The sequence below is a fragment of the Chelonia mydas genome, chromosome 14 (assembly GCF_015237465.2).
Source record: "Chelonia mydas isolate rCheMyd1 chromosome 14, rCheMyd1.pri.v2, whole genome shotgun sequence".
Taxonomy (NCBI): domain Eukaryota; kingdom Metazoa; phylum Chordata; order Testudines; family Cheloniidae; genus Chelonia; species Chelonia mydas.
In genome coordinates, this window is record NC_051254.2 from 41,197,047 (window position 1) to 41,213,228 (window position 16,182).

At 51.7% G+C, this 16,182-nt stretch overlaps 1 protein-coding gene across 1 annotated transcript; it reads right to left on the bottom strand.

Moving 5' to 3' along the window:
* Positions 1-5: 5 nt before the first annotated feature.
* On the bottom strand, positions 6-12,948 carry LOC102947210 (C-type lectin domain family 2 member A). Its single transcript, XM_007055190.4, has 7 exons — positions 12,892-12,948; positions 12,474-12,587; positions 9,046-9,178; positions 6,118-6,213; positions 3,317-3,501; positions 1,678-1,787; positions 6-250 (listed from the first exon to the last, which is right to left on the bottom strand). Exons 1-7 carry the CDS (start codon positions 12,946-12,948, stop codon positions 100-102), a joined length of 846 nt encoding a protein of 281 aa, XP_007055252.4. The 3' UTR covers positions 6-99.
* Positions 12,949-16,182: the final 3,234 nt, after the last annotated feature.

Here is a 16,182-nt window from a genome sequence, read left to right on the forward strand (position 1 = left end):
GGTAGAGCCCTGCGTTGAGCTGAGTACGGCACTTAAAGCAGCTATTCAATGTCTGTAATATAGGAAGCAGCAGTGACCGCTGAAGAGAGGGGATTTGCTTCACTCCAGTGAAACTCGCAGGGCCCCATTTTGTTTCCTCTTTGCCAGTTCGTCCGGCTGGCTGCAGATCGATTGCATGTTGGTATGGCCCAATGAGCTGCTGGGGCGTTCGTTGAGATATACATATAGTCCGTCTCCTTCCACTTTGAACCTACAATGGAGGGAGAGTCACTCATCAGCTGCATCACGCAGGAAGCATCCAAACATGGGACGCTCTGTGTAACTGCTGCACTCGCAGATCTGGTCTACGAGGGCAGGGCCCATCTTTGTTCTAGGTTTGTACAGCGCCTAGCGCAATGGGGTCCTGCTCCATGAATGAGGCTCCCACAATACAATTAATCGGTAAAAACCAACCAAGTTACGGTTCTCTCATCAGAGCTGGTTATAACTGACCTGGTTAAATGGTGTTCACAGACCATGTGTCACTACATTTCCATGGACACTCCCGTAGCGCAGCCTGACCTGCAACGGTGCATTCTGGGAAAATCTAAGCCGCTGTGCTGGAGAGAATGGCCTTCTGGGTAAGGCATGAGGCTGGGACTCAGGGAACCTCTGTTCAAAGATGTCAGCCTTAAGCATTGTTAGAGCACCTGATCCACGCTTAGCAGATTTTCCCATGGGAGACGGTCACAGAAGCCTTTTCTACACTAGGGATATTTATCAGCCCAAGAACCATTCAGACCCATAAACGGGGTAAATTAACAGATTTTGGGGTACTTTAGCAATTTCATAAAATAAAAGAAAACCTCACTTTGGGTCCAACAATGTTTCGTTTTGACAAAAATTGAAATGTTTTATGTGGCTGGCAGCTAGTTTTTTAAAGTTTTGAATTTGAAAAAAAATAAAATTAAAGGACATTTTGCAAGGAAAATTTGTTTGAAACAAAAACATTTTGATTTTTTTTTTTTAGGGTTTTTTTTTTTCCCTTCAGTGAGCAATCTAGTGAACGTGACAGGAAATCGCCAAACATTGCTGTGTTCCTAAATGGTTTGAGCCCAAAAGTTTCACCCAGCTCGATCCGTAAAGGGCTTCAGGCCCATTCTATGTGGCCCTGCCCCTTGCATGGTCATTTTCACCACTGGAAAGTGGCTGAATCAGCATGGAAGCATTTTACAACCGGTTTGCACTGGTGTGAAATCACTGCACAGAGTGCAGGGGGAAATGGGACTTGCCCAGTACAGGTTTTTATCCCTCGCTAGGGGCGGGACCCAGCGAAAGGTTTATAAGTCTGCTCCTGCCTTTTAACAGACTTCTTTAGCTCGAGCTGTAGAGACTCGTGTTTTACAGCCAGAGATCCGCAGCTCAATCCCAGCCAGGGTGTTGTTACACGGGGCCATATCTTCCCACAAAAGGTGCCACAATTGATTTACAAGTGTCCAGAGAATGAGATTGCTAAATGTGTACCCCACGGGCTGTGCTCAGAGAAGGGATCTGACCCTCTGCACAAAATGAAGGAGACGCCCCTGGAGCAAAGGATGGTTGTAGCACTTGTAATACCTGAAAGATTGTCAGCTCTACCAGACGAGAGCCCTAACTTCTGACTCAACCGTGAGCGGGCTGTTAGCATAAAGCACTCACAGGCGGTTGTTGAATTCTGTACCATCCGCCCATTTCCAGGGCTGGGCCGGGTCCCTCCTCCAGAGGCCGATCCAGCATGCAGGGGAGCCTTTGTGTTGCTGCAGGAAATCCTTTAAAAACAACAAAGGGAGAAATGTCCGTGATGACTCTCACAGCACACTGGGGACAGCAAACTCGTCATTCACTGAAGGAGAAAAGGAAAGTCCTCCTGGGATCTGATTGTCAGTTACGCTCAGGCCACACTGGGCAGCACGAGGGTCCCTTAAAGCAGGTACGGGCAGCCCCGTGAGAATCTCCCTGCAAGGTGGAGCTGGAGTAGAGACTCTGCACCCACCCCAAGATGCTAATGGGGAATCAGGCCTCCGGGCCTTACCTACAAAGCCCTTAAAGGGATGGGACCCTGGAGGCTGCTCCACTCTCCAAGACAGCTGGACAGACACAGACTGGGACCAGTGTCCTGACCTCAGCTGTAGAATTCCTGGCTGGGAGAGATCAGAACTGACCCAAATCTGGACTGTGGGCAGATCAATGTGTCAGGCACGCTTAAGGAGCTGATTCATAATAACCCTGAACATAAAATATGTGAATCTATTATTTGTGTATGGCGGTAGCCCGACCTAATATTGGGGTCCCGCTGGGTGTGGCCACAGACACACAGTGACAGTCCCTGCCCCAGCTGAGATCAGGGCCCTGTAGGATTCATACGGGGTTCATGCACTTGGCAACATTCAGGGCACACCTGGAGTGTTGTGTAGGAGCAGTGCACACACGGCTCCTCTCAAGGGCATGAACCTTGGAATCTCGCCCAGATGACATGAACCGTGGGAAGCCTCCCAGGACTGGGCTCAAGGCCCGAGAGCAAGGTATGCGGTAGATAGAAATTGGTAAATAAGAATATTAAACAAAGCCAGTGTATTCCTTTTATCTGTTGGAGAATGTAATGCGCAGGAGGGAGAGAAATAAAAGAGAGGGTGGAAAGCTGACAGGCAGACCAGCCCATCAGCAGACCAGCCTGCTTGCTTGCTTAATGCCTTGTTCTGTCTTGTATTTGAACCGCAACAAGGGCTCCATTGTGCCGGGCGCTGCACGGACACACAGCGAGAGACAGTCCCTGCCCCAGCTGAGATCAGGGCCCCGTTGTGACAGGTGCTGCACAGACACACAGCGAGAGACAGTCCCTGCCCCAGCTGAGATCAGGGCCCCGTTGTGACAGGTGCTGCACAGACACACAGCGAGAGACAATCCCTGCCCCAGCAGAGATCACGGCCCCGTTGTGCCGGGCGCTGCACAGACACCCAGGGAGAGACAGTCCCTGTTCCAGCTGAGATCAGGGCCCCGTTGTGCCGGGCGCTGCACAGACACACAGCGAGAGACAGTCCCTGTTCCAGCTGAGATCAGGGCCCTGTTTTGCTGGGCGTTGCACAGACACCCAGGGAGAGATAGTCCTACCCCGAAGAGCTCACCGTCTAAGTAGACAAAGGGAGAACTGTTATGTGATCCAGGAAATCATCTAACCCGCAGCTTTCATTGTCTGAGCTCCCAGAACCGGTTCCCCAGAGCAGGACAGGCCTCATTCCATCATTGTCTGCTCTGCCACATCTGCCTAACTGCATCCCACAAAGCCGGATCTCTGCCTTACCAGGTCTTGCTGGGTGTCAATCACAGCCAGAGAGGCACTGAGTGAAGAGCAGGTGCTCTGGCCTTCGTTCCAGGACCCCTGCGCCTTTGAGAAGAGGTAGCATTTCCCTCGGTAGCCAATCCAGTCATCTGGGCACGCGGCAGCAGGAAGGTCCAGAGGAGAGGAATGATGCTTGGAGGCTACTACTGAAAGCAAGTAGCAGAGCGGTTAGGCATTCTCCCCTCCCCACTGTCTGTTTTAATTGCCCCCCCCCCCACACACACACATACAGACATGTGTTTCTAGGACTAATCCTAGCTCTTATCCAGCACTTCATCTGTAGATCTCAAGGCTCCTTATAAAGAAATTCAGTGCCATTATTCCCATTTTACAGATGGGAAAACTGAGTCACATGGCGGGGAAGTGACTGGCCCAAGGTCACCCAGCAGACTGTCAGAGCTGAGAACAGACCCCACTTCTTCTGAGTCCAAGCCCATCTTGTAAACTGCACTTGTTGCTCTGAGTTACAGGTAGGAAAGTTGGCATTTGAAATGAAAGTGATCGATACTGCAGATCAAACTGATCCCAAAGCAGATTCTATTACCTATGTTTATATAGGAAATCAGGGCCTGGGGTACTGCCCCAGCAGCAGGGCATCAGCACCTGTAGCTCATAGAATAAACCACTCTGTGTCACTCAAGATACAAGAAAGAAGCTTCGGGAACCGCGGGTCTAACCGATGGCGTCAGGACTGGATTCTGATCTCAGTGACTTGGAGGGAAAACCGGAGTCCGTGGATCCAGGTGTGGATTCTGATCTCAGTGACGCTGATGTAAATGTAGAGTGATCCCACCAAAGTCAATGATGCCTGGGACAGATTCTGATCTGTTATCCTGGTGTAAATCCAGAGTCACTCCGCGGAACCGCATGGAGTTATTCTGGATTGTAGCTCACAGCAGACTCTGTCGGAAGATCACAACCACACCATTCTCCACCCCAAACAAAGGGGATTCACAGGGCCTAGTCACAGCCCAACCATTTATCACATCACCCCTGCAGGCTAATGCCTGTGAGGTTAAGCATGGATTCGTCTACCAGCCCCTCTTGACTGCACTCTCTGGCCGAGAAGAGGTGCAAGAAGCCTGGACAGGTAAAGCAGCAGGAATTTCACTGCCTTGTGACTTGTGCATGAGACGGATGGGAGATAGTCCCATGTTCCCTTTATACCCTGATGTGGAGTGGCCAGATTACAGGTGTCTGAGCCTGGGCAGTTATATTGAGCAAAGCTGTGTAATGTACCAACTAGCTGAGAACTGTGAAAACTCGACTCACCTCGACGTTTCCTTCATCTGCTAGGAAAGCAGTAAAAGGAGAACAAAATGAACCCAAATTTAACCCTTTCAGTCCAGCAAAGCAGCCATGGTATAATCCCCGACAGCAGCAGGGAGGGAGCTAAAGGGCCGGGGAAGTGGTTTTCTGATCAGAGTTGGGGCTATGAGAGCATCAGAATGACCTGAGATGGGCTGATATTTCCAGTCAAGCTGGAAATAAAATGCAACTTTTTAACAGTCAGGGAGAGTGACCATCAGAGTAACTCCCTATGGGATGGGGGCAGATTCTCCATCATTTTGCCTGGAGATTGGATTGGTCTCTCTTAAAGGTTTGGTTTCAGATCCTCAGCTGATGCAAGCTAGCAATGTAAACAGAGCTATGTTGATTTACACCAGCCTGCTCTAGTTAAATTGGTCAGCAATTCCCCCCGTGGAAATTCATTGATATTTTTGGTGAAAATTGGAATAGTGAGAAACTCAGCAAAAAGAAAAATATGCCACCACAGTGCCTCATGGGAGTTGTAGTCCAGGTGCCTCATGCTCCCATTCTCCTCTATAGGCCAGGCTCCCTGGTTGGACTACATTTCCCATGATCTCATCATGGCTTTTTCCCCCTTTTGGAGAAGGGTGGAAGTGCATCATGGGAGTCCCTGGCAATGGTCTATCATGGGAGATGTAGTCTGACCCACAGAGGAGAATGGGATCATGAGAGTCATAGCTCAGTTGTCTCATGCCCAGTGTTTAAATTCTCGTACTGTATTTCCTGAGGCTCGGGGCTTCAGGCCCACAGAGGGCACCGGGGCTCGAGCCTTTGAAAAGATTTATCAGAGCTCCACTCTGGAGAGCTCAGGCTGAATTTAAGCCCTGCTCATGCCTTTATTTATGACCTGTTTCTTTAACTTTTCAGCCTGGAGGTTGTGTTGTAATAGGTTTTTGCATTCCTTAATGGAGCATGTTCTATAGACAAAGGGCCAGCCCCTCAGTCAAGCAGCCGAGCGCCACTGAATAATAATAATATCTCGCTCTTCTAAACACTTTTCATTCACACAGCTCAAAGCACTTTACAAAGGGAGATCAGGATCCCCATTTTACAAATGGGAAAACTGCGGTACACAGGCATGAAGTGACTTGCTCAAGGTCACCAGCTGGCTAGTGGCAGAGCCAAGAATAAAACCCAAGTCTCCTGTGTCCCAGTCCAGTGCCCTATTTACTAGGCCACACTGCCTCCCAGCGTCAAGGAAGCTACCCCGATTAGTGCCAACTGAGAACCTGGCATGTGCCAGTGACATGCATTCTGCTATGGGAGTGCCTGGGGGAGTTTGATGTAGGGAGAGCCCTGCAGAAAAGCAGGGCAATAGCCACTCCGAGGTGTTGGGAGCCCCAGAAATAATCAGAGAGAAGCCGAGCCAGTGCCTGTAATCAGACCGGAGATCATGAGTGAGACAGAGCTGCAGGGGAACCGGAACAAAGAGCCAGGGGTGGAGAACTCACCTGCCAAAGCTACAACTAGGGAAATGATGATGCTCAGAACTGCCATGAATCCGATGGCGAATGGAAACCAGTTCTTGGCCCCGGCCAGAGGCTGAGCTGAAAAATTAAAGCAGCTGTTTACATTCCCTGTGCCGTTCGGGAAGAGACGATGAGGGATCAAACTTTGGATCATCACAGATATTAAGAGCTCGGCTACGGAACAGAGGCAGTGGCTAGCGAGGATGACGGGGTCAGAATGGCAGGCCAGGAAGGTGACCGGAGTGATAGAGTTTGGAAAGGATGGCTTATGCTGTTTGCTGATTTCAGGCCAAAGTTTTCAAACCTGGATGCTTAAGCCAGACTCCAGTATCCACAGTCAGGCATCTAAACAAGAAGCTGATTTCCAGCAGTCTGGGCTCCCTTTGAGGCCAAGGAGGGTATCAGCACCTTTGAACATAGAAATAGCCATCCTGGATCAGACGCAGGGTCCGGCTAGCCCAGTCACTTCAGTCTGGATCCACAAAGTGACGTAGCTGCCTTAATCTGGGATTAGGCACCTAAATCCAAGGTTTAGGTACCGCTGTGATGCACAAAACCCCTGCAGATACCCTAGGTGCTGTATTAGTTTAGGCAAGTGTCTGTGTTTCTGCCTATGGGAATGGGCACTGTCGGTCTAGGCACGCAGACACCTAACTCCTGCCTAAATTCCAGAGTGATTCAAAACCAGAGGAACGACCAGCGCCCCTCTGCCTAACTTGCCTGATCCAGTACATGTGCTCAGAGGCCACCTAGCGGAAGAAGACCTCTCTTTAGCCGAGTGGTTAAGATACTCACCTAGTATATAGTGGACCCCGGTACACGTTCCCCCACAAAGGGATTTGAACAGGGCTCAGCTACCTCTCCAGTGGGTTCCCAACCCATTGAGCAATGGGATATTCTGACGCTCGTCTCGCTTGGTGACATTGTTCATCTTTAAATAATTGAACCCTTAAATGGGTCAGAGACCATGTGAGAGGGACTCCTTAGCCCCGTGGTTAGGCCCTCACCTGATAGGCAGCAGATCCCTGTTCAAATCAGCCAGAGGAGGATTTGAAGGGGAGTCTCCCACATCCCAGGTGAGTACCAAAAACGACTTGGGCACCCCAGCCACCTGGCGCCAGGAGAGGGGCCCCCAGCTGTGGATCGCTAGCAGAGAGAGGCACCTCCTGACAACCTGGCCTAGATGTTGAACTCCGTGAGGGGGTGGGACTGGGGACACGCCCCTGCTCAGCATCTTCCATGGGCTAGCTTAGGTGTCTCCCTGTCTAGCAGGCTGCCTTTTGTGGGTCCCATTCTGAGGTGCCCCTCTCCCCCCATGCATTGTACAGGAAGCCGAGGCTCCTAACCCAGGCTTGGCGGATCCCCGTGATTTTTCTAGGCACCTAAAAGTGGGGCGATACGACGCTCCGCTTTGCAACGCCTAAGTCCCAAGGTGGATCTGGCCCCTTGTCTCCCTTGGCCTCAGTTCCCCACGTGTAACTTCCCTAACCTCACAGCGGGGTGGTGAGGATCAATACAGCGACAATTGTAAGGAGCCATGGTACTACATTAGCAGGAGGCCACATACAATACGTAAACTGCCTAGATAGATCACTCAGCGAGAAAGCATCTGTGAGATACTTGTACCCTATGGCAATGGAACCGTGTAAAAGGAACTAGAAAATTAGGTAGACCACGCTGAAAAGAGACGCAAGGCTGAAGAGACAGAGGAAAACTGGCACATATATAGGACTGACAAGCTTCACGGGTTGTTTGGCTCAGTGGGTAGATGACAGATATACCAGATTTCTGGTTTTCATCCTGGCTGACCCTGTGGCTACTGAAATTGTGAGAATTTCCTATCTGCAAGTTTTTGAGGGCTTGTCTTTTTTTCTGTGACACGAGTCATGCATATTTCATTGTCTCTTGGCCTTTCAACAAGAACCGGGGAAGGGAAATGCGTGAAGGGAAGAGGCAGTTTTTCTTAGAAAGTGGGAGCGTGACACTTTGACTCCAGGGGAGCGACGCCCGATTCACACCAGTTGGGGATCTGACTGCATTGACCCCCAAGGAGCTTTAAGTTACGCTGGAAGTAGCGGTCCCTATGGCCACTTCACTGGCCTAGGGTCTCCGGAGTATACTGTGCTCCAGCCCCACCCCCTCCTGCCTCTGGCAGCCTCCCCTCCCTTGTTGGGCAGACGACTAGGAGCAGCTCCACAAGCTAAACGCCCAGCTGCCCACTTTGGGTAGGTTTGCACCATCTAGCAGCTAGAAGGGGGGGTCCAGGATCTGGCCCAATAAGCGCAGGTTTTGCTCCACCCTCACTTTTGTGCGGATTTTAAAATGAAGTTGATGCGGCAGGATGGAAGGGGCTGAAATGACTCCCCCTGACCTGTGTCTGGGGCAGGGATTGAGCCCCGTGCCCTACAACACTGAGAACATTGGCCTCTACCACTTGAGCTAAAGAAGTAACTCCAATGGATGGCAGCAGTAGTAGGTTATTATCCTCTAGTAGACCAGCTTCTGGGGTGGGGGATGTGACACCCGCTCCCAACAGCAGGGTTTTAACCCAGGACCTTTAGCTCTAAAAGTGGCTGTTTCGACTACTTGGGTTAAAGAATTAAACCCACAAGACAGCAGCAACTGTAGGCTGTTATCCTCCAGTGATGGGGTAAAGAATGTAACACTCACTCTACCAGCATGGATCACTAGCAGGGTTTAAACCAGGGACCCTACTGTACTAGAAAGCCTGGAATGCTCTTAATTGAACTAATGGAAAAAACTTAATTAGCTTACAGAAGTTGTAAGTTGTTATCCTCTAGTGCTACTAAGGGAGAACGAGAACCAGTGGGTTACAGTGTCACCAAACTATGCTGAGATGGCTCCCTAGGAAACTGCTTAAGCACAAGGGCAAACAGAAGACAAATATACCTGGAGGCTGCTCTGTCAGCACCTGATTGGAAACATTGTGTAGCATATCTCCCACCTGCTCTTCATTGTGCCTGGGCTTCCTGAAGCTGTTCCCCATTCTGTCCATGTCAGAGCACACTTGAGTGAAAGAAAACTAGAGCATAAAGAAGTTTTCCATTAATTAAATGAAGAGTGCAGAATAAGAGCCAGACAGTCACCAAAATCAGAGCATAACCCACAAATACACTGGGGATTCTTTGTCCCCTTCTTGTGGCTATTTCATGATGGCTCTGTTATTGTAACCACCACATAATAGGAAATAAACCCCACCCCTTCTTTGGATGTGGCAGTCAGACTTGAATTTGGGGGCCCCGATCCCTGACCACGTGCTGCTGAACTATAAATTAATAGGGATCTGGCTCCCGGAGAAAGACCCTAGCAGGCAGCAGTGTATTTCAGAGCTCACTACACCCACTTAAACACACCATGGATGGCTGTGTAATTGTGCCACTCAGTCAAATGCAGCTGAGCCTCCTACTGCCGGAGCAGCCCGGGCAGCAGATTCCTATGTCTGTAAACTTCCAAGCTCCTGTGAGGCAAACCATGGATAATTGTGGTGCTTGTTACATCACAGCTGTAAACTATCTCTCCCAGCTCAGTCACTGCCAACAGCTTCTCTGTGACTCAGCTACGCTTTTCAACACTCAGCGCTTGGCTACATGGGGAAATTGACCAGAATAACCATTTCAGAATACGCTATTTCAGACCAGCTCCGCGGGCAGACGGTACTGTGGAATAAAAAAAGGAATTTATTCCAGAAGAATTACTCTACTTGGGATTTTGCACTAATTATTCCAGAATAAGGTGATTTTTGTTCCAGAAGAGAGTGTCCACATGCTGTCCAGAATAGCTACTGCTGTCAATTTCCCTGTGTAGACGAGCCCTTATAAAACTCCCATGGACTTCAGTGGGGCAGGATCAATTCAACCCTATAATCTGTTTGACAGTGGGCAGCACAAAGGGCACCCTGCACCCTCATTTGGGCCTTTGGGTGCTACAGCCATAGAAATAAATAATAATAATAATAATAATATTTAATAAAAAAATTAATATATCTCTAACAACATAACACCCATTTCTTATCTAGTGCTTTTCATTAATAGATCCCAAGTGCTTAACAAGTACTGACCCTCCCAACATCCCTGTGAGAGAGGGAAATGCTGTTACCCGTCTTGTACAGATGGGGAAACTGAGCCACGGAGAGGCTAAGTGACTTGCCCAAGGTCACTCAAGAAGTCTGTGGTGGAGCAGGGGATTGAAGCTGGGGGTCCCAAGGCCTAGCTAGTGCCCTAACCACTAGGTGATCCTTCCTCTAAATAAGAAAAAGATGCCAAGGAACTGAGGTGCTGGAGCTCTGCAGGCCACTCCTTCACTCAGGAATCATTTCGCTGCATTCTAATTCTTGAATCCAAAGTGTCAGTGTAAAGGGCTCTTGGCTAAGAGGGAAAGACAAGTGCCAGAATCCTGCTACTGGGGTCTTCACTCAGGATGAAATTTAAGCTGGGCAAGGGCTAGGCAACACTTAAATCCCACTTCAAGGCCTTATGTGGGATTTGAGGGATGTCTGGTTATTCAAGGCCTCATGTGGGATTTGAGGGATGTCTGGTTATGCGAATGACTCACCCTCCAGAGATCTGCAACTCTTTGGACTTCGAGCCATGCCCTCGGTGGCTTGAAATGTTACGAGGCATTAGTGCTATGTGACTTCCAAATGACCTGACCTCAAAGTATATTCCTGCCTCACCTTCACTGACAAAATCGCCCTCAATCTCCTGGCCACATGCACGTTAAACCCCTTCCCTTATGTTCCAACTATCGGGGGTGCGGCCCTGCTGACACCTCCACCATCAGGGACATGGTGTAGGGGAGCCCTGCCAGACAGCAAACTGATTGGAGAAAATTCACCCTGCAGACATTGCCGCCCACCCCACTCTCGAAAGAGACTGAGCTGCTGACTCTGTGCATCTGACTCATTCAGTTAGGAACCATTTAGTTGCATTTTAATTATTGAATCAAAAATGTATGTGGGTGTAACAACTTCTGGGAAAAGGCGGAAAGAAAGAGAAGCCCCAGGACTCCTGCTAGAGAGGGCAGCACTGTACAGAGCTTGAAGAGAGATTCACTCAGGGGCTCTCTGTCCCGGGGTGGCTCTCACCCTAAAGGAGAAGTCATTGCAAGGAGATGGATTGAGAATGCAGTTCATAAGCAGGCTCAGAGGATGTGAAAGTAAGGCAATAGATTGACAGTTCAATGGATTCCAACACCCGAGTGAGATCGCTGATGATCTGGACAACTGGAAACTCGGGTGGGAATGACAACGGGTGAGGATACGGGAAAACAGGAAGATGTTAACTGATGAAAAGATGAGCGCTCCTCTGACTGAGATCAAAGCATCTCGGAGAATAAAAACACCGGTCGTGAGATTGCGGATGGGGGTATGCAGTGGGAATGACAATCCCTAGAGATGAGACCGAGATTATTTGCCCTCTGCATGATGTGGCAGGAACATGTTAACTTAACACCTGCCCACACTTGTCAATGTAATAGTATAAGGAAAGGGAAGCTTTTTGGATCGCACACCTTGGATCAAGCCCTGACCAAGGACCCCATACGAGTTGCCACATTCGTTCTCAAACTTCCTGGCCTGATACAATTATTGCAGGACAGGAAAAGAGGCAGACAGAAAGAGGGGCGCACCTTGCCTGCTTCCTAAACCAACTCCTCTCATCTCCCGGCCATAAGAAGGCACGCACCGCACAGAGACCCACCCACCCACATGCCGGATCGATGTGTTGTGGTGGGGAGGGGATCTAGTCGGTAGGGTACTTACAAGGGGCTTGGCCTCTAGGACGTGAAATACTGACTGCCGCCTGGAAAGCGTGTGAGTCGCAGAGGTGAGACGGTGCAGGGAGAGAATGCCTCTCCACAGCAAAAAACTTTATAATCCGTGCAGCTGGATTTGGATGATTCCCCCTTCCCCCATTTCAAACACTGCACCTCGCACCTGATTTAGAAATAAATCTTCAGCTACCAACCAAATCTCCCTCTCCCTGCACGCAGCAGCCAGTCTCACCCCTCCCAGCCTTAACAGGGAAGCCAGGGCCCAGCTGGGTACATCAGCCCTGAGCAAGTGCCCTGCAGAGAATCAGGCATCCTGCCAGAAGCAGTGGTCTGGGCTTCTTTATCGTGCTCAATCTGTCACTTCATAAATGGGAGATTTCCTCTCACAGCAACCCCTTGGGAGCCTAATGAGTTTCCACACTGGGAACAGGCTTCCGTTTAGCCATTTCCTCAGGATCTACTTATCTTAATTATAATACTTTCTAAGTCACGCAATGTATGAGAGCTGTACAGTGGAAGTGGGCTGCAAGCCAGGCTCCTTGACGTACCTCTGATGGCAGCTCGGTCGGACACGCAGCAACAACCAGAGAATCGCTCCCTTTTTCTCTGTTGCAATAAAATGTGCCTCTTACTTTGGTGGAGACGCCCGGGGCTGTGTCAGGCTGTTGGAAAACAGAGCACACTCAGCAGCACCCGCGCAGCGGAGCGCCGGACAGCGAGATGAGAAGGAGAAGGAGAATTAAAGAAGAAGCTGGGTATATACACTGAAGTCTGGGCTGCCTGCCAAGCCCGTTTATTACAAGACCCAAGCTTCTGGTAAGATGACTAGACCCTGCAAGTCTTCGGATAGCCATGTGATAGCCGGGGATTCCCACTTGGCAGCCACGGATGTGGAGGTAGATATCTGCTGCCCATGTTTGTAGAGGGCAGCTCAGATTGGGTTCTAAAGAAGGACTCAGCTCTCACCATGTTTACTTCATCGGGCTGCAAACACAGCACCAGGGCACAGCGGGATATTCCCATCACCCTTTCATTGAGCGAGACTTGAGTGACATGGAACCCCCACCCTGATCACTTTCCCTGTGTACCCTAAAAGCCTCCCCCTGGCTCCTTGCTATGATGGGGCGCCTGCAGATGTCCCCCAGCACAGTGGACATGGGGGAGAATGAGCCCTGCACAGAGAGCAGAGTGACTGGGCAAAGTCACTTTGCAGACATTGCTGTGGGGAAGTGTCTCTTTAAAGGGCCTGGCACGAGCTGAGTGGAACCAGTTCTCAGACTGTGCAGAGCTGATCCGTAGAAGGTCATGGTCACTGAATAAAGCCAAAACAACGAGGAGTCCTTGTGGCAACCTGATGAAGTGGGTTTTAGCCCACGAAAGCTTATGCTCAAATAAATGTGTCAGTCTCTAAGGTGCCACAAGGCCTCCTTGCTGTTTTTGCTGATACAGACTAACACGGCTGCCCCTCCGAAACCTGCATAAAGCCAGTCTCCCGCAAGTGCTGGCTGAGTGTTTACTGAACACCACGGCTGCCCTCCCAACTGATGCAGGGGAAGAAGGGAGTGTAACCCTCAGCAGGAAGGACACCTGGAAGTCATTGGGGGGAGAGAGGGGAGGAGAAGTGGGGTAAATACATCCTGCATGTTCTTCTCTCCAGACACCCAGTGTAACCCGCTGCTCAGCCCCTCCAGCTGAGCCCAGCCGCAGAGTACTGAAGAGTATTAGAGGTAGTGACCCATAAGCCTGACTCTAGCTCAAGGAGCGGTGGGTTATACCTTTTAGCCCTGGAAGTACCCAGTTCAGTCCCCGGCGTGTCAGCCAATCTGGGGCGGTCACACCTGTTTGCAGCGCTGGGGAATGCCGTCCCTCAGAGCCAGGGCAGGCAAAGGGGCCAGTAACCCACCTCCTGTGTCAGTCTACACATGTACATGGCTCGCTCCTGCTGGGGACGGGCGGTTTGGTGGTCAACGCACAGGACTGGCCTGTGGGAAACCCAGATTCAATCCCCAGCTCTGCCACAGATTCCCTGGGCGACCGTGGGCCAGTCACTGCCTCTCTTTGGGCCTCAACTATCCGTCTGTAAGGGATAATAATCCTTCTTGTTCGTTAGCTCTTCGGGGCAGGGACTGTCGCTCGCTGTGTGTCTGTGCAGCGCCCGGCACAACGGGGTCCTCTGGGTGCTAAAGGAACACACACAAACACCGAGCCTGGTTTCCACACAAACAACCCGAATGATGTCGAGGAAGCGAGGGCCTGTACTTCGCAACATGTGACCGACCGTGGTGCGTGCGCTGAATGAACCCAGCCCTGCCAGTCCTCACGGGTTTGCTGCACAGCTGTAAGCTCCAAGCGGGCAGCCAGCCCCGGAGAATCGGGCGACTCTGACGTCAGAAACGTTCCAATCAAATCGGTCTGACTCACATCTGGTATTTCTGCTGAGCGATGGGCAGTGGCCATGTGGAAGCTCAGTCTCGCGGCTTTACAGCCATGGATCCTAATGCTGCAGGCCGTGGGAACCTGGGACCCCAGCCGCTGCAGTGATGGTCCTCCCAGCCCCCCATAACTAAGCAGACACCAGACGGTAACAATCACTTTATTCTGGTTAGGCTTTCGCACCCCCTCATGGGCTACCTCTGGGTCCAGTGTTGGTTCGGGTGCACTGCACGGAATCACCCTGGGCCCAGCACAGGGACGGAGGGGTTGGAGGAGGGTGGGCACTGGACCCCACCCCGATGCAATACCTCTCTGGACTTCCCTTCACTTCCCTCTGTGGGAGCAAAAATCTTAACGCCCCCCCGCCACCACCCCACCCCTGCCATTGTGCAGAAGACCCAGGTCTTACCCAATGCAGAGGGAGACCTGGGGGGCAGCAGGGAATTTCAGGGGCTCCTGCATTCAGAGAGAACTGCCCACCGATGCATGTGGCCCGGAAGAGGGCTCCTTGTCTAGGACATGCTGGGACAGCTGCCCTGGAGGGAACAGGTTCAGCTTCCTCCCACTGCTGGGCGCTGGGTTGGACCTCGCCAATGAAACTCAATTTGGAGTAGCTGAGGAGGGAGCGAAGGCCCCCTGCAATGACTGCCCCCCTCCCTAGGCTGAATCAGTGCGTCCCTCCTGCTCCCATCCCACCCAGCATCAGTATGCAGCTGGGGAGAGAGCTCCTTCCCCTTCCCCGGCCCCCCTCCCTGCTGCCCTACACACCCTGGATTGGGAGGCAGAGCCAATCAAACACACCAAATTAACTCCGACCCTGGGGAGCAAAGGAGCAGATGGGGGGAGATGGGGGAGCAGCCTGGGAAACTCAGAAAGAAAGCAAAGAGCGAGCGAGGAGCCGTCCCTGGAGCGAGGGCAGAGAGGGAGGAGAGCCAGGTGCTGGCAACGGGGGACTCGTGTCAACTCTCCACCTGCTGCTGGCAGGAGCTGAGACCACGTACCCGACCCACGGCCGGGGGCTCCCACCACACGCAGCACCAGAGCAGAGCACGGACAGGCTGGACTGACCCAAGCAGGGCCGGGGATGGCGCTGGCGTCGGGCAGAGGCTCTGTGTGAGTCTAGCCAGGCGGGGCGAGGGAAGAGCAGTGTTGCTCTATGCTATGCCAGGGGGGAGGGAGCGTGTGAGCCCCCGGCTAGAAATCCTGACCTGGGTCTGCTCCTGGCTTGCCTGGCTTAGATAAAAGCCTTGTGTGATTGTTGAGTGTGCCCAGGAGGGCGGGCGGGTGGCAGGGCCGAGGGGCATGGCTGGAAGCCGGGACCCCTTCCCTGACGCTGGATACCCCCACCTGACATCGATTAGGGCTGAGTCTTAACAAATAACCCCTCCCGCCGGGTATGGAGCAATCAAACTTCCCTCTCCCCTGGTGCCGGCTGCTCTGCTCCACCGTCAGCCAAGTCAGATGGCGTGTGTCTGTCCCCACTCTGTCTCCAGGCTCCCACCCCAGAGGCCGCCCCTGACTGCACCAAGATGCTGGGAGCGCCGCCCTCCAGAAGCAAGCTCCGAAGTTGGTCAAGGGGCTCTGGTACAAGAAGGCTCCCCTCTGAGCTCTGTTTAACGGCTGTGCAATCATTCACTCGGCAGAACGCCTGGAAAGGCCCGCGTGGGAGGAAGGAAATAGCAGAAAGAGCTGGGTGTTTGTTCTTCACGGTCCCTGAAGGGCTAGTTTGAGACCGTGACTTACTAGAGAACTCTGCATGGGTGCAACAGGCCAGGTTGCAGGAATCGAGGGCCTTAAGTGCACTATGACACAAGGTCCCTTGTG